Source organism: Tinamus guttatus, unplaced genomic scaffold (genome assembly GCF_059628265.1).
Source record: "Tinamus guttatus ecotype Peru unplaced genomic scaffold, ASM5962826v1 Tinamus_guttatus_pri_ptg000423l, whole genome shotgun sequence".
NCBI lineage: Eukaryota > Metazoa > Chordata > Aves > Tinamiformes > Tinamidae > Tinamus > Tinamus guttatus.
The window spans coordinates 2,407,938-2,434,541 of NW_028288957.1; the positions used below are offsets into that span (position 1 = coordinate 2,407,938).

The 26,604-nt window shown below is 41.8% G+C and overlaps 1 protein-coding gene across 1 annotated transcript in view; it reads right to left on the minus strand.

Moving 5' to 3' along the window:
* The window catches only part of ARHGAP24 (Rho GTPase activating protein 24), a 130,298-nt gene that overhangs the window by 99,920 nt on the left and 3,774 nt on the right, over nucleotides 1-26,604 (minus strand). The window contains exon 2 of the mRNA XM_088531624.1: nucleotides 7,768-7,970. Coding sequence (XP_088387750.1) covers nucleotides 7,768-7,947 — 180 coding nt within the window. The 5' untranslated portion in view covers nucleotides 7,948-7,970. The remainder of the gene's footprint in view (nucleotides 1-7,767; nucleotides 7,971-26,604) is intronic.

A 26,604-nucleotide genomic window follows, 5' to 3' on the forward strand; every position in this document is an offset into this window, starting at 1 on the left:
TGGAAACTGCTTCAAGGGAAAACCCGACCATCTCCCCTGCAGCATCTGCTAGACCTAAGACATAGGACCTCTTAACTGCAGCTGGCAGAGAAAAAAAAACTGGATTACCCTCAAAATGGCAGATTTAACCTTCACCTTGGCATAAAACCAAAAAGGAAAACATATTTTAAACATTTCCTTTTATTGTTACATTATAAATCACTGAGCATTCAATTTGGTCTGGATCTTCCACCTCAGCTCAGATTATCCTAGTCGAAAAGGAGGCAATTGGCCAGAAAATAAGTCAAAAGCATCAGTAGATCAAAAGGGTTGACATAAATGCTTTTTAAAAATTTTTCAGCTGTGACCTGTACTTTTTTCCCCCCACATAACACTTGCCATATAAATATTGTTACATAAACACAAAAAGAAAATTAAGAAACACATGTGGAATAACAACCAACCCCTGGAAACAAAGGGAAAAAACTTCAGGTCATTTTAAACTAGTTAAACACAACATAAAATGTTTTATATGCTACAGTGTTAATGAAAAACTAACTCTGAACTACTTGTAGACTAACCTGTGACTAGACCAACTCTTAGATCAAAGAGCATAGATTCAGGAGTCCACTATAATTCTTTTCTTACTCAGGTTCACCCTTATGTCACTTTTCCTTCTTGGTCAGACACTTGGAAATGGAAGATTTTTTGATAGTGCAGATTTTAATACCATCATTAACAATATGAACACAAAGGAGAAGCAGTTTATTCAAAACAAGATCCTATGAGAAGCTGTGGAACCCACTCGCAGGTTCTCCATGGCAACTGACTGCACATTAGAAATTCAAGGTTTTATACGGAAGCCTACTGAGCAGAAAGTTCATTTTCAGGAAAAATATCTAACTGGGGCACAGCATCTAAGCATTTTATTAACCATACTTGCACCATGTACAACCACCATGTACAACCTAAACTCTTAGTTTGACTGCTGGTGTGTAATAGCTAAGGGCAATGCAGGAAGGCCACAGGCCCTTGCCTTCTTGGCACAGGGAGGAAATCTGGTGTTTTAATGCTAGGCAGCCAGTATCCAAGAGTAACTTTAATAGAAATAACAGCCCAAAGCTGTTCACAATATCCCTTCTTCCCACAATTTCTGAACCTTTTCTTCAGGCACAGACCATTAATTTTTAAACTTCAAGTAAGAGAAAGGTAGCAGAAAAGAGAAACCACAAGAGTCTGTTATTCTCATTGATACACCTAAATATTGGATACAGCTTAATACCTGCATGTGTCTTCCAAGCTGCACGCTTGCTGTTTTGGTACCCTGCAACTGTGTCTGTGCTTTTAGTGTCCTAAGAGGCTTGTATCAAATAAGCAAGGAAAGAGCTTCTTCTCAACCATGCTCACTGTATTCTGGTAAAATACCCATAAGAAAGCTAAGTAATAGGCTGCTGCTTTATTGAAAACACAACCCTGTGTGTACCTTGTCACCTGCATGGCCACATCACCGGAGTAATGCTCCGTTCACGTCAACAGGCACACAAATCACATGCCTTCATCTAGAAAGGTGCATTCTCTTCTTTAATTGCCTTGGTCATTTTTCAAGAGTTGAAAGCATTTACTTTTTCTCAGAGACTGTAATTACTCACTCAGAGCAGGAACTCTTTGTGGGTAGCTGCACAGCCAAAGAGGGATTTTCAAGGGTCTATTTCTGCAGCCCAAGCAGTAACACAGAAAGCTTTTGTTAGCTTGACTTGCACGCAGTTAAGTCTGCAGAAAAGGATGTCCCTCCAGCGCTGGATGTTCATTTAGCTGCTTCGGTTGCCATTCAACCCTCAACGCCTGTTCTGAAGCTGCCAAGACAAATACCACCTGGGATGACCATGCTCATAATGTTGCACTGTAAGGAGTGATTTGCAGCGCCCGTCTCAATTTGTGAGGAAGCACGGGGCAATCCAAAGGCTCTAATAACCAAGACAGACACAAAGGGAGTTTTAGTTTGTTTTTGGTCTGTCTATGCAATATAGCATGTCTTGACCATTCTGCTGCATTTTAACGTGAGCATCAAGGTTATTTTTCCTCATGTGATGAGCCCAAGCTCACTTAAAAGCATAAATGCAGTTCAGCTGAAAAGTTGAAATTAATAGACTACTTGCACAAATACTGCTAAAAAACAATGCTAAAATTATTCCTATTATTATTATTCAGCAACAGCAGTAAAATAGAATCCCTCAACAACATGCAAGGGAATAAGCAGACCTTTAATTTCTTTAAGTCGGGAAGTTCCCAACAGCCTGCACAAGGTAACAGGGCAGAAATGTTTTTCCTCACAACACAAGCTGCATTGACCACTGAAGTCTCAAGTTAAGCTCTTGCCTGGCTTACATTTTATTGAAGTGCCCGGCTTTTCCAATCACAGAGCAGCTGTTGGCCATGTCCAACTGCACACAGAGCACATTTACACCACATGGGAACATTCTTGTGGGCTTTAGCTCAGGGCACAAGGGCACTAGCATTCCCCAGCCAAGCCACCAGGGATTTCACTTTGTTCTAGTGTAACAACTTTTCCTAAAAATATGTCTCCCAATTTAGGTTCATTAAAACAGGAAGACATTTGGAAACATCTGTTACTCTTATCCAAATGGCACAGATTTTGCATTCAAGATACATGTGAGGAAGAAACCTAGAAAATTACTCTCAACTTGGTGTCAATCATGTCATAAGATGCACGAGCCTTTTTGAGAAGAACAGGAGGAAATGCATCTTTATGGAGATTCCAGTAAGCTATGCCTAGGCCACCCTTCCTTGACATCTGCTGAGAAGACTACTCATGTGCTCTCCTGTCGAGGCTTGCCTGGTAACCTAGGTAAGGACCAAACAGGGAGCACAAGCCCAAATAACTCCTACTCATATAACTCACAGCTTCGAGTAGGAAGCATCAGCCCTTCTGCCAAGGGCTCAGAACGACCTTGGAGGGAATTATCCCTGCCCAGTCTGATTTTTCTTATATTCTTTGTGAGCATAATTTTTTCACAAGTAAAAACCTAACCAAATTACAAAATATAGCAGTGGAAAATATTCTTGTAAGACTTGGCCTCGAGCTTTGTGTCATATGCCAGGTCTTCGCAAGAGGCCCCTCTGACCTTCTGCTTTGGACTTCCACTCTTTGCATTCCTTTCGCTACAGCTTAGGCAGAACCCAAAGCTACAAGCCCTTGGGAATCAAGCACATGCACATTTGAATCAATAACTGCAACAGTAAGTCTGTATTCAGTAGATGTTGCCATTATAGTCACAGATAAGGAAAGAGCAGCTGCACACAAATGTGGTTTGACTGACTGAACATTGCTGCCATCACTCAACCTGAACAGCCACACTCCTGGGCGAGGTTCACTCCCTCATCTCGTGTTTTACTAGGGTATTGAGATGGCTCAACCTTTGGTCTAAAAGAAGCACAAAGAGGACATTAAACCTAGCATTTGATTAGCCTCAACTTGAGTGTCTAGGTCAATGTTTTTGTTGATATTTTGGTGCTTGAGTCTTACCAAGGACAGAAATGCCATCTTGCACACACAGAATATATAAGAACCCATAGCTATCTTTCAGTAACCACCTGCCTACCCCCAGAGTTTTACTAACGTTAAGAGCTTGCTAATATTCACTTCCTTTAAGCAGCTATTTTCACAACCCACCCCCTAAAAAAGGCCCAAAATGTTCTTGGACCTTGCACTTCACCTTCCACATCCCATAGTGTTAAATAGCAACTGTGGCATTGAGTGCATATAATAAATAAATAAATAAAGATCAGTCTTTAGCCTTCTCTACCTGTAAGAAAGATCTTGCCCATTTCTGTTTCAATAGAATACAAGAGTAAATGAGGTCTTCCTGCTTGCATCTGGGAGGACACAACTCTTCTTTCCTAATCTGAAACTCATTCAGTCACAAGGTTAAGAGGTTAGATTTTCCATTTAAAACATGAAAGACCTTATTTTCAAGAAATGGAGATCAGGAATCATTACAAATGAAAAAAAAAAAGCAAACACACTTATCTTAGAAAGATGTTATGCAAAGGCTACTCTTCTCTCAAATAAATGCTTCAAGAAATGGGAAATATTAGGACCATATGGAAACCTGTTTCAAGTTTGCACAATGCAAGCAAAACTATAATGAGGTGTACTTTAATAGTTTTATGCAAAAATCAAAGGGCATAAAGAAAGAGGAAGCGCAGGACATTCACACCCTGGACAACATAACAAAGGGATATCTGAAATCACTTATTTCAGATGAAAGGTCTGAAAGATGAACTGAAAGCCTTTAATCAGGAGTGCTACAGAACATGCGCAGTTAGATCAAGCAGCTGCCTCCCTTTGAAAAATACCTTTTAAAAAAATTCCATGATCCATTGGATCTGTTTCCTTTCCACAGCATTCACATCAACAGTTGAAAGTATCTTAGCTTACTTCGAGCTTAAAAGGTGCCTCTACCATTCTCAAAACAAAAAAACTACCACCTAATAACTAGCAACAGAAAACCTTTCTGGAAAATCCCATCATCAATAAACAGTATAAGTAATGCTGAGGAAGTCAATATCATTTAGTCTAGGATGTTCAGTTTCCTGAACAATTCCCAAGCTGTGTCCTTCTAGCACCAAAACACTATACTCCCTGTGACAGCCCCTTCACTTCACTTGATTCATTCCTTCACACTCAGCTTGCAATAGGTTTTATAGAATTCCATATTTCAGGTCCCTGCTCCTGCATGTTTGGCAGTTCACCCTGTAGCATAAGGGCATCTCAAAACCATCCTTGCTCCTTAGACTTGTACCAAGGGTTTTACGTAAAAATGCAAAGAACAGAGCTCTGCACTTAGCGCATCACATGATGTCTCTCTAGTCGCTCCTTAACACATGCAGTTTGAGGCCTGGACAGGCCTCATGAGTAGTACAGTACCTGACATGCACAGCAAGAACTGACACTTAACTGGGTTTGGAATTAGCTGTTGTCTTTTATGGAATTCAGTCCCTTCCTACGTCCAGCAAACACTTGCCTTGCCCTTTCCTTCTTGCCTATTTTGAAACAGAAAATATTTAGGACTTCTTATTCAGCAACCTAGTTTCTCAGGTGCTGCCTTTCTCCTTTTCTTTTTTCGACTACTCTTAAGTTTCCTTTATGTTCTGCAAGCCAAGAGACCTGACAAGCTGTCAGTCTCCCACAGTTGTGTACATTCCACCAGTATACAGCAATATAGAGAGCTTTTCTGAATACATCAAAATTTACATCATGTTTCTTAGTAGAAATTATATGAACATATACTAAAAGTTCTGAGTATTATTAGCTACAAATATACACACCTTACAAAACTAATGAAATTATACTTAGGCAATAGCTGCCTTTGCTGCTTACGGCTGGCAACACAAGTGCCTGCAGCATCGCTCAAGCAGCCTCCTGGGACAAAGCCAGTGGCCCTGACTAGCCAGGGAGCAGATGCCACCTGCTTTCATGAATACAGCAAACACGATTCCAAGGTTGGTTCACACCTCTAAAATGCCTTTGCTGTGCTGGATGTGACCCCTCCGACCTCCCTGCGAATAGCCAACTACTGTTGATTTGCAACTACACGAAGCAGGTATCTAAGGCTAATCATCCTGACTTGGTCAATCTGCCAACTCCTCTTCATTTATGACTTTGTATTAATGATGGTCTATCAGTAGGTGTTCTCTGCTTCACCTTCAAGAACTCACTTCTTCAGTAAATAAAACATGGAGTGTGACAATTAAAGTGCAGTAGGAGATGGATCATACTTGGAAGATTCTGCTTGTAATTTCCAAAAGCCCCAAACAAACATGAGGTCTTGCTAAGACCAACTTTTTCCTTCTATCTGTAATTCAGACAGTGCCTACCCAGACACTGCTGAAGTTATCCACTGGTAAAGCAGCAAGAAATACATATTCATTGGCTGCAACTAGACAACAATTGTGCTGTGCAACAAAATGTGGGTGGCTGAAAAGATAGTCTTTTTAACATTTCAAGCTGGAAAGCTGACCTTCAAATCTAACATGATACTGACTTGCTAAAGCACAAGATCGGCCAGGTATAAGGTGGCTTACTCAGATAATGAAAGAGAATCAATGAAAAAATCTTGCACGACTTCCAAAAGCAAGAATTACACAGAATTACCAGAAATCAGATTTCATGGGTTCACATGGTGTTTGCTTGCTCACTTCAGATTTACTTTCAGTCTTCACACAACTATACTGCTAGCGCTACCTGCAGCTACATGCTACTAGTTCATGACATTCAATTTGATAGCTTGGGAGCAACAAAACAGATTTAGTCAACCATCTGCAGCAGAGTTACTAGCATTACTAACAGGAAGAGAAGCATGCTTCCAAATCTCAAAGCATCCAAATGCATCCAAAGCATCCAGAGGCATCCAAATATACAAGTGTTACAGTGTGATTTCTGCTGCAGAGTGGACAGGAGCCAATGCAAAAATGTAGAGCAGTTCGGTGCTCCAAGGGTCCACTGAATGCACACCACAAAGTGGAAGCTGCATTTCCAACATCAGAGCTACAGACATGGGGAAACTGCCTTGTCTTGTCTGCTCCTACTAGTTCTACTACAGTCTGTAAGGAAGTATTGATCAGGATCAGGAATCCCAGGTTCAGATATTAGATATGATTAAATTCCAGAGCTACACCTGCAAGAGATGCTGAGTGATCCTAATTTAGACTGGTCCATTCTTCTTCCAAACCTATTGGCATGCTCCAAGTTAGTTTTGATAGATAGAAAGGAAGAAAACATCTAAGTATTTTTTTTTCTGAACTACAAGACCTAACTGGAAAACTCAAACATACGATTAGTTCCTAAATAAGCTCAAACCTAACTTACCTTGTGCATAGAAAGATCAGCATCAATATATCCATTTTACAAAAGCACAACACACAAGATGAAGCGATTTTCTGAAGTCATCCAGCAGCCAAGAGACAAGAGGATAACATGGTCTCCATAGTGCTGTACAGCGCAATGCAACATCCTATCTCTTAGCCAGAAAACAAGAATCCTGACATGCCAATGAACTGGCAGATGCCATGTATTAAGAGGAGGAGCACGACTTCTTCCTGAAGGCATAAATGATGATTAACACCTAAGACTATATACTTGTGTAGGTCCTAGCACAAGATCTCTAACTTACTGTCAGAAGCTGGAACCAGCCCTGAGCTGAGAGGCAGAGTCATTCACTCCTCCCACGCGCCACTCTGGAGATTTACAGCACTAAAGGGAACTAAGCACTAAATAGGGAAAATAGACTAGCTTTATGGAGCAGTCTATTACCACAACAGAACCACCATGCACCAGACAATAGTCTATTCTACACTACTGACAGCAATATTTTCAGGCTAAGGTCTTATGGGATTTTGAATTCAGAAGACAAAGCTGGAATACTGCAGATTTTAAGAAGCAAAAAAGCAAGCAGTACCTTGTTCAACACAATTCCCTCTTCACCTTAGGGAAGTACATCTGACTGACTTTTCCTCCTTAATTTACAATATTCTCCCTTAAAAAGGCCCTGATGGGAACAAAACCAGCCTGGTAAGGGAAGCTTTAAAAACAAACCTGAGGAGGGAAACCATATTAATTGCCAAGGCCTGAATCAGTTCTGTGTTCACTGGAAACAGAATCCCAAGATTCATAAAGACACAGATGGAGAAATTGGAGGAAACGTGAGAGAACCCTGCTTACATTCACATTTTTTTACTTCACCTCCCACCCCATTTTCTTTCACTTACCAAGGGCTTGGTCTCATCCTCATCTTTGAAATAGTAAAGCTGGTCCCCCTTGAGAACAAACCAGCGCGTGTGCCAGGTCTTGACAAAGCCTCCTTGCTTCCGCAGCCACCCACACTTAATGGCACTGTGCCGTGCTTGGCTCGGCACGGGAGTCTCCGCAGAGCCGTTGTGTTCATCCATGCTGGGACTGGGCAATTTTCCTGCTGAGGAAAAGAGGCAAGTGAGCAGGGTCAGGTTTTTATCCAAGCAATAACCTTCTCTTACTACATAGCTAAAGAACAGTTATGCTCTGAATACATAGGTGTGCTACGAAAGCTATTTACCATCTGCAAGCTTTTTTTACTATTGGCACCAGTCTCCTAAGAGGAAGGCAACAAGTTGCTTAAAGAGGCAAGCAGAAAGGCTGCAGGGAAAAGATTTTCAAGCTACATGACAGATTTTCCCAGGTACTATGCAAAACATGAGCTGTTGCTTCAGATGAGTTGCACAGGATTTTTAGGAAGTAGATGATTATATATCTTTGTGATGAGCAAAGTACAATGCTTCTTGCTACTAGACTCCTAACTTTTAATACTCCCTGACAGTGTTTACCCCACCAGAGTACAACACTTTTCATAAAGTACTTTTAATAGAATATGACACAGGAAGAGACCAGATGCATTTCCCATCAAAGAACTCATCTCCTGATGTCTTTTAGATGGATTTTCTACATGCACTATACGCAGCCACGTGATAAGTCTTCAGGTTCAAAAAGCTCTTCCTGAAGCCTTTCCCAACCCAGGGCAGAACAAACTCTGGATACATCAAATTGCAAGTTTCACAAGTTTTCCTTTTGTATAAATATCTAACAAAAACTCGGCACACTCAAACGGCGTAAAAAGTAACTAAATCCACAAACACACCAGTGAGCAATGTTAACTGAAATGTCACTCACTCTAAATGCTTGCAGGACAACATGCTCATTTTTCCTTCTAGATTACTACTGGTGAATTTTCTGGCACAGTTATTAGGTCTCCAGGAAGCTTGCTTCAGAGGCAGATCTATTCACTGTTTTTAAGCATCAGGGTGGGAAAAGACTCAAGGCACTGAGACACTGCAAGCAGGGATGTGTCTCTCCACAGAGCCAGAGCCACATCTCACGACTCCATCTGACCCCTGAAGCTAACTGCTAGGTCTCTGCTGCTTGGGACAACTTCCAGGTATGAGTGGTTGTTTCCAATACACTTGTTATTTGGATTACCGCAGTGTGACATGAACCATGTCCTTATCACACTTGGCATCACAAGCAAGGAGGTCAACATTAGTCAAAAGAACTGCTTGGATCAAGGGCTGTTTCTTACTTCTTTCCTGCAAAGACTTTTCACTGGTGCTGACACCAACACAGGAACAACGCGTTTAGATTTTAGTTAGTGTGTTAATGAACCTGCATCTCTTGATTTGAAAACATTCATATACACACACACACACACAAAACTACTGACACTGTACTCCAACATAAGAGTTGCGGGAGAGATGACTTTCGACTTAAGGACAATAAGTCCTCATGAGTAAAATACACAGCAAGCACCCGAGGATAAAATGCTATGTTATTTTAAAGGAAATAGTGTAAGTTTCGCTGTATTATTTTGTTCATCAAGTTAACTCTTCAGCAGGGAACACTGCAACTACCCCACTTGTACTTGGTGAGAAAGCTGTTCTATTTAGTCACAAGCCCCACTTGTTTGTTTTCCGCCTCTCCTTCCCTTTCGGGATCTGCCTCCTACAAACCAGACTTGGAATCACAAATTCCAGCAGCTGGTTCACTTTCACTAGCTGTTTTTACAGCTGTTTCAACACCAAGATCATAAAAACAAATTGCAAAACTGTCAGGGTGTTGGCAGTGACGCTGAGAACAGCAAGGTGCCAACAATATGTAAACACAAGACCAAGGGGTATTTATATCAATGCACTCCAAGTCCTGTTGCTCTCAGGAGACCACGTAGGAAGCCAGGCATTTTCAGGGGCAAGGTGAGCATATTCCCTGAGTTCTTCTGAAGGGGAAGCCAAACTTCGATTTTCCAGAGTCTGTTCTACCAGTTTCAGTTTAGGTTGTACCTAGGGCTGAATAAGCACAACATGGTCCATTCATTAGGCCTGGCTGTGGGCAAATGGTCCTGGCCTTCCCTGGACACTGGGAGCACAAAATACATTTAAGGAGAAGTGCTCCCTGAGCTGTTGGGGATGCACCTCTGAATTTATAACCTGTAGACCTTATCTCAACCTGCTGACCCCAATCCAGCCTTTCCTTTCCCCAGAACAGCACCTGTTCCAGTCACACGAGTGCCTAGAAACCAGAAAACTGCACTTAGGATTTGCCTCATGTGGAACCACTGCGCCAGTGTCTCAGAATAAAAATGGGGATGAGTTTATCCTTGGTTACTGCTCAGTGACTATTTGAAATAGGGAATTGGGAAGCTCTTCCAGGTCCCAGCACTTCGCCAGGAAATAGTCAGAAAGAACTATTAAAACAAAGCCACCTGGCCTGCACCAAGACAACACCTCTGGCAAGAAACCACACTGATCTGGAACATGTTTTTCTTCCTGCCAAACTCTCTTAAGTCAGGCCAATTTCCAGTGTTCACTTCTAGAAACACTTCTCCCTTATCCTTGCCATCTCTCAAATGTTCTATCAGATCCCTGGCAACTAGGGGATCTGCCTGTCAGGATACAGGGCAGGAAGGAAAAAAAACCCAAGTCCCTCACCCAAGAGTTAGACTCCTCCAGCCTGCCCTAAGAATGTGCTTCCCAGTCAAATTCCTTTTCCTCCTGAAACAGCACCACAGCACTGCATGAAGACTAGATCAGGCACATTCAGACAGCAGCAAAGGGCAGCTTGGTAATACTGCTCAGCATCCAGAAAGATGGTTTGCAACTAGAGTATGTCTCAAGAGAAGCTTTTTTGAGGCCTCAAGGCATCCAGTTAGGACTGACCCATGGGGGAAGTAAAAGATGGACCCATTTCTTACCATTAGGCACTTGAAATCAGTCCCTGCTCAACCAGACTACCAACAGCACACTGCCCGTGCAGGTAAACACACTGCACCCTGGCAGCCACACTACTGACCACAGAGCACCCAGCCCCGCTGGGCACCTCGCTCCCATGTTTGTCCTGTCAGACAGCTTGAAAACACTTGGCTTGAGGGCATTTTGCTCCTGGCATTGAGGTCATTACTTTTTTATGGGAAAGAAGTTTGTCAAAGCTCTACCAGGCAGATTTCAAGTCTGATCCTAAGCCCAATCAAGTTAATAGAAAGACTTCCATTACTTCACAACAAATTTTGGAATCTGTTCCAAAACCAAGATCCAACAAGCCTGCCAAGGCAGGGAGGTCTTGCTCAAATATAACACTTCCCTACATGATCTGCATTCAGCTTTATGCCAGATCCATCTTACACAGATGTTCTTCTACTAGCCAAACTTTTACAAGCGTGCAGTTTACTTAAAGGCATGCAAGCTATAAATGGGACAAATAAAAAGGAACTAGGGCTATATAAAGAACATATGAAGGTATTCCACATCCTCAGAATTAGAATGGAAATTCATTACCCAACTCCCTCAGGCACCTTTCAAGATTCCAGCTCCTGTATGGACATATTTATCATAGCAGTTATCACAAGTGTTAGTGTACAGATGCATAATCCAAATACCCTCAGTAAGGTCTGGAGATGAACATATTTCCCCTTACCATAACCACACAGGACTAGATAATGGTCCTGGCACAAATCTGCCTGTCACCTACAGTTACTGATAAGCATTATTTACAGATACCTTTTAGGAAAGGGGCAACAGTAAGCCTGCCCCAAAACTTCTGCCCTGTTATATTCAGTACAGGCTGGTTAGTGGGAAACTGGGGTAACATGCCAAATTGCTACAACATTGCTATTAAAACAGCAGGGAAACAGTAAGACTTCAGTATTCACATGTTGATGGGGGGATGGGAGAGCCAGAATCTCTCCCCTTTTTTGTCCCTGCAGCCATCACTACTGAACTAGCTCCCAGTCACTCAGAAACACATTTCTCTGCTTGCCAAGCCTTGCTTGTTCCTCCAGGGAAGAACAAAGTCATCACATTGGCTTCCTTTGCAGAGAGCACAACTAGAGCTTAATGGTGAATTTGAAAAGATTCCCATGGCCAGCCAGCTCTTGCCATCTAAGTCAAAGCAACTGCAGCAGTTCTGTGACTAGAGCATCTGCTCTTCAAGTTACTTGTTGCTCATATCTCACCACCTCAAAGTCTTTCCCCACTTTGGAGCACCAAGTGGCACAAGGTGTGATACAAGGTGCTGCTGGTGTGATCAAGGCAGTGCAATCCCTGATCTTCCAGCTTTCCTCCCACTAGGCTTCCACTCCAGGTTTCTCATCCTGCAAGACTGACAATGCTATTGAGAAATACATGAGGCAGCCTGTCAGCTGCAAAAGTCTGAAGCAGCATTCAAGTCCACAAACAGCATGCAGAAAAACATGGCACGTGAAGGGGCAAGCAATGAGACGGATAAACACTGAACAAGTCTCAAGCTGAAACACTAAGCAGTGGAAAGGTCAGGGAGCAAGTCAAAGGCAGCATCTGGAAGAGCAAGAGGATTTTCTTATTCCCAGATGTCAGGTCCAACCAATGGGCTACGCTGACACCAAAAAAACCCAGATGTTGTTTATGGCTGCATGCTAGATATGAAGAAAGCATCACAAGGACAACTTAATTCACACAAGTGAGCAATGAATATTTCAGCTTTTATTGACATCAGTTGCAAAAGAGTTGATCAGAGCTGCATCCAAGCATGATCTCAAGAGATAAACTCTCAATGCAAAAAAAAAAAATCTCTGGCACAATCCCTTGTCAAAGATTGGTGACAAAAAGGCATCAGAGTACGGATGTCACCATTCCTACACAGTCAGTTACTGGCAATCAAATTAGTATGTAGACTCTTTTAGGAAATCAATAATTTTATTATGCTTTTATTCACAGCAGTTCTAGCTTTGCACATTTTCTGAAAAATGACCAAAAGGAGGGAGATGTTACAAATTATACTAGCTACACATACTGAAAGACAAAGAAAAGAGACTAGCTTGAAAACAGCAACTTTTTCCTGCCAAACATGCTGCAATTAAATATTTTCTTACTGCATTTCAAGTTCTCCTTAGTAGAAAGTCTGAGGATGAGCAAACATGGAATGTCCTTTATTCAAAATGGGAAAAACAACCCCGTAAGTGAGAGAGAACACATTTCCCAAAGTGAAGGAGCACATGGATTCTGCAAAACACATTTGTGGTTGCTGAAGAGTGGGAGCAAGGAAGAAAGGTACTTTTGCTGCCTACATGATATATCCTGCTCATAGCTAGTCCAGCTCCCAGCATCTCCCCTCTGGGAACAGGAGTTGACTCAAAGAGCAAACTCAATTGCTCATAAAATATATCTATTCAGAGCAGCAAGAAACTTGTCTTCTGAATGTTTCTATAGAAGCCAGAGTGGAAACAAAAGAATAGTCCAGCCATTTCAACCTCCAAAGTTGCATTTTGAGGTTTAAATTAGCTCACATCTGATTATCCAAAGCCAAGAGACTTTTTCTGACATATTTACTATAACAGCATTTCATGTGAAATGACTTCCTTCTGGTTTAATTGAAACATAATGTTTCCTTTCCATCTGAAAGCAGTTCAAATACCAGCAGTATTGGGTATTCTAAGAGACCCTTTGAAGCAGACACATCCCATGCTTAGAAATGCATTCTCCAGAAGGCCCAGCTTGTGAAATAGATATTTACCCAGCACCTGCATACACTGAAATTCAGAATTGCTGCATCCACTTGACAGCCACGGCATGAGGCTTGCACATAGAGTACCTGAGCACAACTCCAGCAGCATGCATATGTACATATGCACTATACACATATTTCTGCACACAAACACAAGATCACCTTGCCAGGGAATGAGTAGACACACATTATACAGATAGGAAGCACTCACCCTGTTTCTATGAGTGTCCAGCATGCTGCACCTCCCCTCCAATTCCTAACCAGCTACTTGGTAGACCTAAGGTTTGTTCCCTTTGCACAAGCCAACCCCCAACAGGACCTAGATGTTAGAGATGTGTTTCTGAACAGAAATCTGTACAGTATTCATTCAGATTTGTCTCCCCACAGAAAGGCTCCTCCACGCACATGGCCAGCACTACAAACGAACCATTGCTTTGCAGGTGACATTGCCATTTCTGCCCAGGAAAGCACTAACTGGTACTTATGGAATTGACATTTGTTAAAACCAAGTCTGCACTCAAACACAGAGTCCAAAATCTTTTAAGTTTCAAAAAGTAGTAGCATCTCTGTCATGACATCAAAATTAACAAGTAAAGCCACCCTACATTTTACTAATTAAGCCATTGCTGCATTGCCCTTGTCAGTAAAGCTCTATGCTCTGGGTCCACACGCTCTGCTTTTCCACATAATCCTCAGCCAATATCAATACCCCTCCATAGACTCTGGGAGGAAGAGTCATTCACTTTGGGATCCTGTCCCTGTGCAGAGTCCTTGTCAAGGTCAGCCTGAGAATAGATGGCAGTATCTGTTCAAATCAGTACCTAAGGAGCTCTTCAATGCCAAGACTGAAGATTTGAGACACGTCACTGAGGTGTCAGCCACCCAAATCTGGTCAGCTTTGCTACCCAGCAGGCTTGTGCTTCTATTTTGCTTACAGCCACAGCAGGCAGGCTGCTGACTCCGTGGAGATGAGGTGGTTGCACAGGTTTCCTGTTGAGCTGGAAACCCAGCTCTTCACTGCATTACGCTCACAATCTTAAGGCTCTGTTACTACAGTCCACAGATCAAAATAGGAACATATGTCATTTAAAAGCATTCACATATCTTCATACATATTTTCCTGGTTATTGTACAAAATCTTTCAAATGCCCAAAATCCAGAGCCTAACTGCACTTGCCTTGTGTACCACAGTGGCCTTCAGTCAAATTTCTGTGTGGACTTAAGGAGTAGAACTGAAGTCAGGAATATTTATCAATGAATTCATCATCTGCAGTGATCCAATATTGAACAAAAACATACTAACCACCTTTTCTTCCCTTTCCCCACCTCAAAAGAATTGAGGAAAAGACAAGTTGTTCTCCCATCTAGCAGAGGATATAGTAAACACGGAACAAGCTCATTCTACTTAGCTCAAGCCCATAAGATGAACTTGTCTGGTTCACTCTATTTAAAGCACAAGCAAAGCAGGATTTGGTATTCTACAGATTTTTGGGTAGGCTCTGAAAGGGGAGAGACAAGGACCTTAACCATGAGAAGCCCTTCTGCAGAAAAAGGGCCACAAGCAGAAGAGAAATAGTTGTAAGTTAGTAGGTCCTAGATGCACAGTCAAAGCAAACACAAGCTGTGCTAATAGCACAGCTCAGCACGTGCTGCACCTCCTCTGAGGAAGGCAGCACCTCTGAGGAAAGTTGGCTCCTCTGAGAACACACATCTCCCCTGCTACCCAGGGCAGGGCTCTCCTTTACAGCATGTAATAATGTAAGAATAAGGCAATATCTACCTTTTCCTTTTAGCTCATCTTACGATGAGAGGAATCTGTTTTATGGAAACAATGAGCTGCAGAGCAGAAGCTCAGCTTGCCCAAGGGAAAAGAGGTTGTCACCTTCATTGAAAAAAGCTTTACTATTTCAGATTAAGTCATTGTAACAGAAAAGTCTTTTCTTCTCTATTCTCACGGGAAAGGAGTGCACGTCTCTGTATGGAGATCATTACTCTGCAACATTTCTGTCCTCATCTTTCCTTCTCTCCCCATTTTACAACCCTGCACCTGCAGCCTTGGACAAGGACCTCTTTAAACCTAAACCCTATCAGCAGATCTGGTCTTTCTTGAGCTGCTGAATTAAATGCAGGAAAAAGCCTCACAGCAAGGGCTTCTCTTGCTAACTTGAACATGAAGATTTTACTCAGTGCTTGAGGGACAAAACTGCCTACTTCAACTGAGCTCTTACCCTGAAAAGTAATAAGGAACACCTATTAACACATATCTACCTCGTGTCTGCAGCTTTTACAGCAAGCTCCAGCATTACCTGGTTGTTTGCCACATACATACACAGGTTGTAGCCTCCACTGTGACTGAATGCACCTCAATTTGCAGCATAGCATTGGATGCATTAAGTTGCAGGATAGAAGTAATGGACCTCAGGGAGATGCAACTGACAGAAGCAAGCTAACAGCAGACAATTAGCAACTTAATAGAAAATAATTTTAACTGGGATTATTTTAAAATTATGAGTTGCATATTTTGCTACCCAATCCATTACTCATGAAGAACTTGGTATTTCTGAGCAACTGCATTACTCACTATAAACTCCCTATTATTCTGTCTTGTCATTTTAGTTCTCTTTTCTACACAAGCTCTGAAAAGCCTCTTGTAACTTCATGTTTTTGCCTTTGTGATTCCTATGGCCTTTATCATCTAAGAAATGACAAACTACCTTTACCACTTCAATGCTGTTAAAGCTAAATGTAAAAATATTCCTTTGACCTTGCATTTCCAAACAGGCCAGCCGGGTGCCCAGGTAGTTTAGCAGAGATTCTCTCAGTTGACAGGGAGGGAAAGGAGTCAAAGCTGACAGCTGTCAAACAAGCCTTGTTTCTTGATGATGCTCAAGTTCCCCAGCCGTCATATGGTAAAGCAACTGGGCTGGAATAAACCCACAAAACACCATGCAGACAACTACTAATTTTCTTCTGAGCTCTTAAAAAATGCCTCTTCTAGGGATCAGGTTTGACAAATGTCTCAATAAAGGCATGAGAAGACTAAAGGTAACACCATTGCTATTTGTGACTAGGACTTTGTAATACAACGGTATCATCTAGCAATCTACAGCATCAAGTCCAGCAGAAGGGTTCAAACAAGATATTAAAATATGAAGCACCACCACATGTCTCTGTACACATAGAACAAGAACTCTAAGAGTAAATGACTTTCACTCCTAATATACTTGCAGTTATATTTGATTAATAATCTTGAAGGCATTCCAGCTCCCTAAAATTAGATGCAGATGATTCAGGTTTTTCCAACACATGTGGCAGACACAGCAGCCAAAATCTCAGCTAGGCCTTGAAAGTCCTTGTATACACAGCATCAGGCTTTCTGCAACACAGAGGAAATCCAGGAGGGCAGCTACAGTGATTTCATTTCACAGCATGATTTACAATATTACAAAACAGAAATGTTTGGAGAAAAAAGGAGTGAAAGCCTTTCATGTCTTCTCAAATCGAGTCAGATGCTCATATGTTACGTATCTGGACAACCTCTTCTTTCAGTGGAAGTCCAATCTCTACTTCAAAGGGAGGAAATTAGACAAAAGGGTGAGGAATGGGCCCCTCTAAACACAGGCAATCCCAGGCAACCCAGGACCCAAGGACTATATCCCTCACTTGCCTAACACCCTCAAGACAAACCAAAGCAACATGTTCAACAGACAGAAGTGGAAAGCACAAGCACTTGCACACTTTGAGCTCCACCAGCCCTTGGAAACCTCCAGCACATTGACTAGTCCCAGTACTGGGACATACTTTCTGTATTTCCATCATTAATGGAACTTCTGAATACTGAAACAAAAAACTCTATCTGCTGAGTCCCCAAAAACTGCTGAAAAGAGCAATGCACATGTTTAAAGCCCCTTAGCTTCCCTTGAAGCTCTCTTTTTGTCTCCTTACTTCCCAACCTTTTTGGGAACTTGGCCTCTGACTTGCTCTCTTCCCCTCAGAACTGGCAAATTCTCATTCACTTTGACAACGCTGTGGGGATGATCAAAACCCTTTTTCAGTCCTTCACTAGGCAGTGATGTATTTGCTGGCTCTTCTTTGACCCAGCTCCACCACATGGTATCTGCTGCACAAATGCCCTTGTAGGTGATCCAAGCACAACAGTAGCACAGCTGTCAGCACACAGCTCAACAGGGACGCACCTGGTTCCATGCAAGAACAGCAGAAATGTCAAGGGCTGGGGGAGGAAGCACTTTTGTCATTCACACAGACTGAGAGGGTGAAACTGAGCTAGGTGTGGGAGCAGAGCAAGAGTGGAAGCCAAAACAACTGCTAATTCTAAGACCCGATTATTGCTTCTCCAAAGACAAGCCTGTCACACAGGAAGGATAAGAGCCTCAAGAGATCTGTGTGTCGAGTAGACAAACTTCATGGCAAACCTAACAGGAATACCAGGAAGAGGTATTCAGAGCCCTATGCAATTAAGTAATTTCTGTGCAATGACAAGAGAAGACAGTCTAAAGGGCACATCACAGCCAGCTACCATTCGAGAAGGTCACAGGAATAGAGAAGAAAGGGAAAATGGTCACAAAGCAGTTTTCCTACAATCCTAGACAAGCACATTCCTACAGTAGAAGGCAAGACTTGCATCAGATTGTAAATGAGCAACAAGATAAACCAGGAAGCAGATATTTATCATGGTTATCACTAAGCTGATATCTAGTAATAAATCTTTACCTGATTTACTGGCAAACTCATGTACAAACTCAGCTGTGCATAACAGCTCCCAATATGATGAATAGTGTAGTTTTAGGGTTGTTCCAGTGAAATTATGCTCACATACCCACCTGACCCAACCGCTACACACAGGCCTGGTATTTCAAGGGGAATCCCCCACCTTTGTCAGTATCCCCCGAAGCTCAATTTGGACAGCTTGAGTTTTTGAAGATATTTGCATGCCAGTGTCTTCAAAGCTACTAGAGAGATTATAACATGGTATATCACAATATAAGTTCAAAACCAAGCAATGCAGTTCTGTAATACTAAAAAAAATCCAAGTGATAAATTCCCAATAATGAACCCATATTTTCTGGTGAAAAATTATACTGATAAGTTATCCAGACCCTCATACCTAACAAGAGAAAACTCCATGAAGGTTAATGTGAAATCTAACACCTAACAGATTCTTCTCCTGGTTAGGTCAAATGAAACCTGCATCCTCTTCCCTGATGTCACTATAAATGAGTAGCTAATACACTATTAGGATGAGGATTAGTTACCTTTTCAGTTTTCTGGTAAGTTTCTTAAACCTGTTAGTGCTACTTAGTCAAATTGAGTTTCTGTTAGTTTCTGTTAGGCCAAGCCCAAGCCTATCAAGGTGGAACCTCTTCTAGGAGCAGTTCTACTCTGCTTAGAATAAAATGCACTTACCAGCTCTGCACACAAGCAGCATTGTTGACTTCACCAAAAGCTTTATTATTAGTAGTAGTATCCTAAAGTAATGGTTGCTCTTACGTAGGTTACCTCAAAAATTATGGAGAGGTACCCTCAGAAGAACTCTAAGAATCAAATGTGATTGAGAGAGCACATACTAATGGTGCAAGAAATACACCATGGTAACAAAGAGGTTCACATTTCAGATAATGCAGTTTGTCTTTTCCACTCAAAATTGCCTGAAAGGAAGACAGAATGAACATAGCTCTCTTGCCACACAGCCATTTCTTAACACTGTCAATACACATCACAAAATATCTTTCCAACTCAACGCGGAAAGCGATACATAGTAAGAAGCATCACCAGCTTATCTTCTGAGTGTGATTTTTCCAAGTGAGTTTAGCCAGAAGTCATGTACAGCAACACTGAAAGCTTAAATTCTCCAACCAACCGTTCCAAAGGGCCTGCATTTTGAGGTTTGTAAGATTTCTTCTCAGGCTCAAAACTTTAAATTTAGTTTAGATAACTGTAACAGGCCAGGACAAAACATCTTAGAAAACATCCCAAAAGTCAAAAATGCTAATGCAGTGCTTTACTGCATGTACTTCTCACAGGTCAAAATACAGGATTTAAGCTTTCCCACATACACAACTGTGTGACAGGCAAAACAATTGAGCCATTTGCACCTTTTAACAGTTATTTTTTATTAGTCACATCTGGCTCTCCAGAAGGAGAAAAAACACACTCCTTTTACAGCAATTCTGTATTTGGTTGTCACAAAATCCCACAAGAGTTCATTGTACTTTGATCATGCATAAACCATTTCAGATGAACAACTTCTCTATTTTAGCTGCAGAAAGCTACAGCAAAATTAGCATAACTATGCCAAAAAGCACAAACTATCCAAATTATCCTAAAGCCCTTTACTCTGAATTCATTTATAGTGAAATATGACCAAATTGCTCATAACATACATAGCAAATCAGATTCAACAAAATATCCTTGAATTCTACAGCCAGATCCACTCTAAACTTTTGCTTGCCTGTGTCTGATGGTTGAGACGAACAACACGATACAGTGTCTGCTTCCCACCTGACTAATTTCTTGGGAGCATTTGCTTACACACTGTTCACATTGAACATTTCTTTGCTACAAATGCCTTGGAGAACAAAGTTGAGCCACTGGGCAAAGACACACATTTGTGCTAGCACATGACACAGAGCATGACTACTAACAGGAAGCCAACACACTGAAGAAGTGCCAGCTTGGGAAACTGAAATCTGAGAGCACCGTGCAATTATTTACTTTCCACCACGGAGATCCTTTTCAGCTTTGCAAATTACACCATTCCATCTAAATTACTCATGTTTATGGACAAGGAGAAGAAATCGTATGTTTTAAAACACAGTTTAGCAGTATTTCACAATGAGTAACAGCTTCAATGCAGACCAGAAGTGTCTAATTTTTCTTGTCATGTACTTGCCACATTAGAGTCCTTTTCCAGCAAGCAAGTCTTCAGATCCTCAGTCAATAGACGACTGTGCCATCCCATTCACCTACCTCACTGGGTATCAGGGCTATTCCACAAAGCCCTGTGGGACTAAACTAACAGAAGATAAAACTGAGTGGCATCAAGCAATTTCTATCCTTCATGCTAATTACAAGTATTAGCCTGAAGACCAAATTTCCTCCTCCATCTAGCACCATTTCCCTGGATTTTACTCTATTTCACTCTAGCTCTGTACACCTGACAGGTATTAGTTGTATTGCAAGCCCAAACAGCCCAAGGGCAAGCTACCCACCTGCTGCACTGCTGACTCTCAAACAACTTGATCATTAGTGGAGCCTAAAGATTCTCCCCCTGCAAATACTCACTGAGACCTCCTAGTTTTTTAAACCTACAGATTATTATACCTGTTTTCTTGATTTAAAATAAGATACAGCACTCTCCAGAGCAGAAATGATGGCCTACTGCTTTCTTATATAAGGAAAAGAAAGCAAAGCTGCTGTGATTTTTACCTCTTTTCCTAAGTGACCAAACACTGTGCTATTGCTCTTAACCTTTCTGTACAAGTGACTTGGTCTACGGGAGTGAATTGCCACAGGGATTTGGAATCTCTCGAGGTAGCACTAAAGCACTTTTGTATACATCATGAAATCCACAGATGATCGCATATACAGTGGTTCAGAAGACAGAAGGGACACTCTGTAGGCCAATATGTACATTAAATTTATTTAGATATCAAATGGCCAAGTGATCAATGATTCCCCCTGACTCAAGTTTTATGGCACATTTTTGGCTAGCTCATGTCTTGGATCTGAATTTCTGCAGGATTTCTGTACATCTAATCATCTATTTTGTTAAGAAATCACCAGCCCATCTGCTCAGTCAGCTTTCAGCAACTTCCCAGGGAATGCAATACAATTCACATATCCCTTCAACCAAATACCTTGTTTTGTTCTTGAGGAGGTTTTTCAGCCCCACCACCAAAATTACAGAAGTTCCTGTTTTCAAGTCTCTAAAGAGCTCTGTAAAATGTTAATAGACCAGTTAAGAGGAAGAAATTACAAAATCGTGTCACCATTAGCACAGTACTTACTTTTTCCCAGCTTATTAGCTTTGAAAACTGTGCAAATGACAGACTAGCCAAGAAACACACAAAGAACAAGAGCTGCTTTTGGGGCCACTTGCAGTCATTAAGTGTCTGATTCAAACCGTTTGCTTAAATGAGTTTACAAGCAGTGGGTTGAGGCAGCCAAGCCTCCTTACTTTTAAGCATAGTCTAGCTCAGAAGACTAATTGCACCCCCCCCCTTTTTTTAAAAAATAAACAAACTTCACACAATGCAAAAATATAGAGATTACTGACATGGTTTTACTTTGGACTGAAAAGAGAATTTGTTATCCTGGGTAGCACAGTGGCGGCCCCACCACTAGTCTTCACTTGACAATTTTTACATTTCATGGTACTCTGCACATCTGCATTTGTTCTGCCCAGTGTCAGAAGCACGTGTTAGTTCCTCATGTCGTTACTACTGCTGCTTTTGGCCGCTCCCAACATCCTTGATTCGTGTCAGCCAAAAGTACCAGCTCAAATAGTTGTTAATAAATTTTTTTGTGTGTCAATTGGCCAGGCAAGGTTTCTGTGAAAGAAAGTCAGCCTGTCAACAAGAGGTGGAAGCAAACTGAACATAATAGCTTGAAAAGTAAAATTCTACCTGTAGCCTCCCAAGGTTATGCTCAAATCCAATCAAGTTTATGTAAAGATGGAGCAAGAGGTAAGCAGCAGATGAGCTGTGCTTTCCAGAAAGCCCAGGCTACTTTGTTGTTCACCTGACTACTTCCACTCTTTCTTCAGCAAGAAGTTTGGATAATGGTCCATGGTTTCACTCAGCTTGCCCTGACTCTACAAATTGGGACAAAGTGGCCACTGGTTTTAACAAATCTCATTTCTTCATTCATCTTACCCCCAAATTTTAATCACTTAAGCTGAAAGTAGAGAACAGGTTTTGTCTTCCAGTACATAAAACATAGAGAAGTTATCCAAGTGCACCATATTTATTAAAGACTGGAACTCTGTAAAGCTAAGTAACATGCAACAAGAAGCTTTCCACAAAGCTATGACACGATTAGAGTATTTCAGGATGACAGTGAATAAGATGAATACAAACCACATTCCAAGGCAGAGTTTTTTTTTATCCCACCTAGGGATTACAAGAGCTGTAAGGCTGTGAACCAATAAGGCAGCTGATTTTTTGAGCTAGACCTCTGTCTTGAAGAGAACATGGCAGAGGAAACTCAAGGGCCTACTAATCCATCATACACAGAGAGGGTCACCATGCGGCTACTCTGAGTTTCAGAAAAAAATGGGAAACCAAGAGGATACCTGCAAAAGCATAAGGAGCATTCCTATAGGTGGGGAATTAAACTACAGCATTCAGCAAGTTACAAAACTTGCACCCTGCCTCCTCCTTTCACCTGTGCCAAAAGGCTGGTGGCTCATTCCAAAGCCCAGCAGCACAAAGCTGCCCTTGTCACAACAGGGACAAACAGGCCTGTTTTCAAGGCAGAAGCCCAAGGATCCTCCTGTCAGAAGATAATAATGAGATCTAAGAGAGCGCTAAATAACAGGTGACAGCTTTGAATGAACTCCAGCCCAAAACGCAGAGAAACCAACAAGCCATCTGCAAAATAATTAGCTCCTCATGCTTCTTTTCTACATCTATCATCACAACCCAATTGCTCTGTCTATAATTTACCAGTCTAGGAGGAAAAAGACTTAGTCCGTCATCCTTCCCTGACCACCGAGCACCTCAGACATTTTTCCTGAGGCTCAGAAAAATCATCTCAAGCACTGCAAATGTATGGCCCAGGAAAGCCACCAGTAGCACTGTTAGTAGTCCATTATTCCTGCCCCTTCACCAGTGCTGCAGCAGCATGGCCTTCCCTTTAGGATTTCAGTGTTCTGGGCTCATTCTGCATTCAGGATAATGGCACAGAGTAGAAATGAATTCCTTCAGTGCGATTCCCACCAGGTATTATTCTGGTAGGTATTATACAGTACATGATCACTACTTACTCAACATCCCAGATATGAAATACTGCCAAATCATAAATAGAGTAACAGCAAGTCAAACATCCTTCCGTTAAGGAGCAACTAGTTGTTATTCCCTATGAAAATAAGGGAAGCTCAAACTCACGTTTCACAGCCTTCCTGTTCATGCTGGGAGATGAAGATCTCCGAAGAAGTGCCCCTGGAGCGACGCCATCAAGTAACATGCAAATATCAGAAGGGAACCTCAGCATTTTGGATTTTCCTTTTAACAAATGACCACCCTTATGCAGAACTGCTGTTCCACACTTTCCCAGAGTGCAAGGAAAGGTATCAGAGGCCACGTGAGCCTGCATTTTAAGGCACTGCTGCACAAAGGCTTAATCTTGTTAGGCAATAAATAGTCTTGACACTGACAGGGCCATGTGGTAGGCACTCAACTACCTGCTTGAGTCTTTTCCTGGTGTCAGCAAGAGCCCTGCAAGCTCAGGCTGATGACAGGAGCACAGGAGGCACACATGGGAATTCAATATATATTAAATAGGAAAGGACTCAACAGACAGTTGGAAGATGCTCCAAAGGCTGTGCTCGAGGAGCTATGCCAGGTTCCCCAGTTTATGTAGCTGTCAGCACACCGGCCCCCTGCTCCTTCCCAGAAACTGCCCACTCCCATCTTGCAGAATTTTGTCTGCAACAACCAACTTGGATACTCTTGTACCAAGTCCCTTGGACTACAACAAGCAGCATTAAGAACCGCTATTTTATGTCATGAAGCCTAACAGTATCAGCCCAAACATCAACTGAAAGATGGGATTTGAATAGATTTCATGAATAACACTAATGTGGGCACCCAATGAGTTCAACATAATTAAGTCATCAGATTCCCTTACTTAATGACTTGCTGAATTACAGAACTGTAGTCAAAAAAGTCCCATCAAGCACAAGATGCAAATTTCTCATGGGTTGTATTTGCACCCAGCCACGTCACATGCACTGCCATGGTTAGGGACTAGTCTGTCTTGTACTCCACAGCACGTGTTGAACAGGCAGGCCAGCAAAGGCCCTCGAGAGCCACAATTTGCCTTCTGTCACCTAAAGCTCTCATGCTCTCTCCCTGATGTTTACCCACCTGAGAAATTAATGTATGAAGATTACTGCTGCTCTCCTATTTTTGGTAGATTCAGTGAATGAAGGCAGATCTGACCTTGCTTTGCAGCAGATGTCTAAACTACTCTGCCATGTTTTAGACAACAGCTATGACACATAAACCAGGTTAAGAATCATAATAATACCCAACCAAAAGCACCTGTTCTGTTTTACCTACCAACACATGGTGCTTACAGCAGATCCCTCTCAGCTTCTTGCTGCTCACATAGTTGTGTCCCCCAAGAGAGAAACTTAAGTTTGCTGGCACACTGACAGAGACCTGTTTATACAAACCTATGTGCTTTATTTATCATCTAGCACACATTTCTGGAGGATGAAGTTAAGTGACTCCACAGCACGCACTGTGTGCCCCTGGGAGGGGAAGCAATTTCAGCTACAGGCTGGTTTATGTGACAATTAATGACTCTCCCCAACTCCTAGAATTCAACCATTACTTGATATATATAGTCTTAACTGCTTTATGTTTTATAGATACCTGATTTGTACTCCTGGCTCAGTTTAAGAACACAAACCACTCAACTCAGAAGCAGAACTCCTTTTGTTTAATGTATTGGGGTTTTTTTGGACATCATAGACACTTCTAAGCATTAGGCTTATTTTTAGAAATTAATTTCCACAGCATGTCACCTTCAAGACTTCAGCTCAGCATATGGTACAGTTTCTCACCACATTTTACAGGGCAGCAAATGAGACTAAAGAGAAAGCAATCCTACCAATTAAGATTGTTAGCAATTGTAACGACATTTCTGTGGCACAAAGCCTGTTTGCTGAGCATCCTATATGGCATATCCTAGGAGATGCTTATTTACCTCTATTAAAAAGGCCTTGAAGCTTTAAGTGTAAAGAAGAATTCAGTCCTGTAAAACAATGCCCTTCACTATCCTTAAGTTTCAGGACACAGCATGTTTGCTTTTTCTCCAGACAAGCCCCCAACACTTCCCCCTCAGTTAATTTGCTGCCTCTTACAAGAAATGTTAAAAAAAATAAAGAAATTCATGGGAACAGTTGTGTAAATATTTTAACTGACAGAGATGAAGTTTCTTTGCAGTGTCTAGAGTTTTCTGATGTGTTTTGCAAAACCACTCTACAGCAGATAACCACGGTGACTGTCCATGCATGCGAGAATTTGGATCTCATCCCCGCATGGGAGGTAAAAGCTTAACTCAGATCCACCACACTGACACTAACGCAAAAAACAAGGCACAAACACCTGAAAAAAAAGTGTCCAGGAGCTCCTGCTCACACAGGAAACAGTCAGTTTGCTCTGCTTTCTTGTGGACAGCCAAAATCCTGGGTTAAGGAGCTCACTATTCCAAGCAGACATACAGACAGTTTTCCCTCCCTGAACCATCATCACCATCTCACATTGAACAACACTGAGCCCACAAATTACACGGCATGCTTTCCAAGACAATACTTACATAACTGGGCAATGATATCAGTTAAAATATTTCCAGAAGCTTTTTTTGTCCCCTAGATCCATCTGCATTCACATACTTGTCTGAGCACTGCAGGTTTCTACCTTCCAACAGGGAGCTTTATGAAGGCGTTTTATGCGGTTCTGCGCTAGACATTCATTTTTTATTTCCTGGTCCCAGCTCAAGTAGGTCAGGTGAATATGATTAACACTGTCACAGTAATAAGCTAAGTTGAATTAGCCAGTCCTAAATATACACAATAACCATGTTAAGTGCTTAGTCATACATAGTGATTTTTTACCTCTACACCCTACTACGCTGTTCACTGTCAGGTTGGATATTCAGGGAAAGAATCCCTACTTGGGTAAGCTCCGGCACACCAACAACTGCCATGGAAGATCCCCTCCACTTCTGAAATCATGCAGTCAGCTCATGTGACTCATTTTCTGAAGGACTTTTTTCCCAGTTTGTACCTACTAATCCCA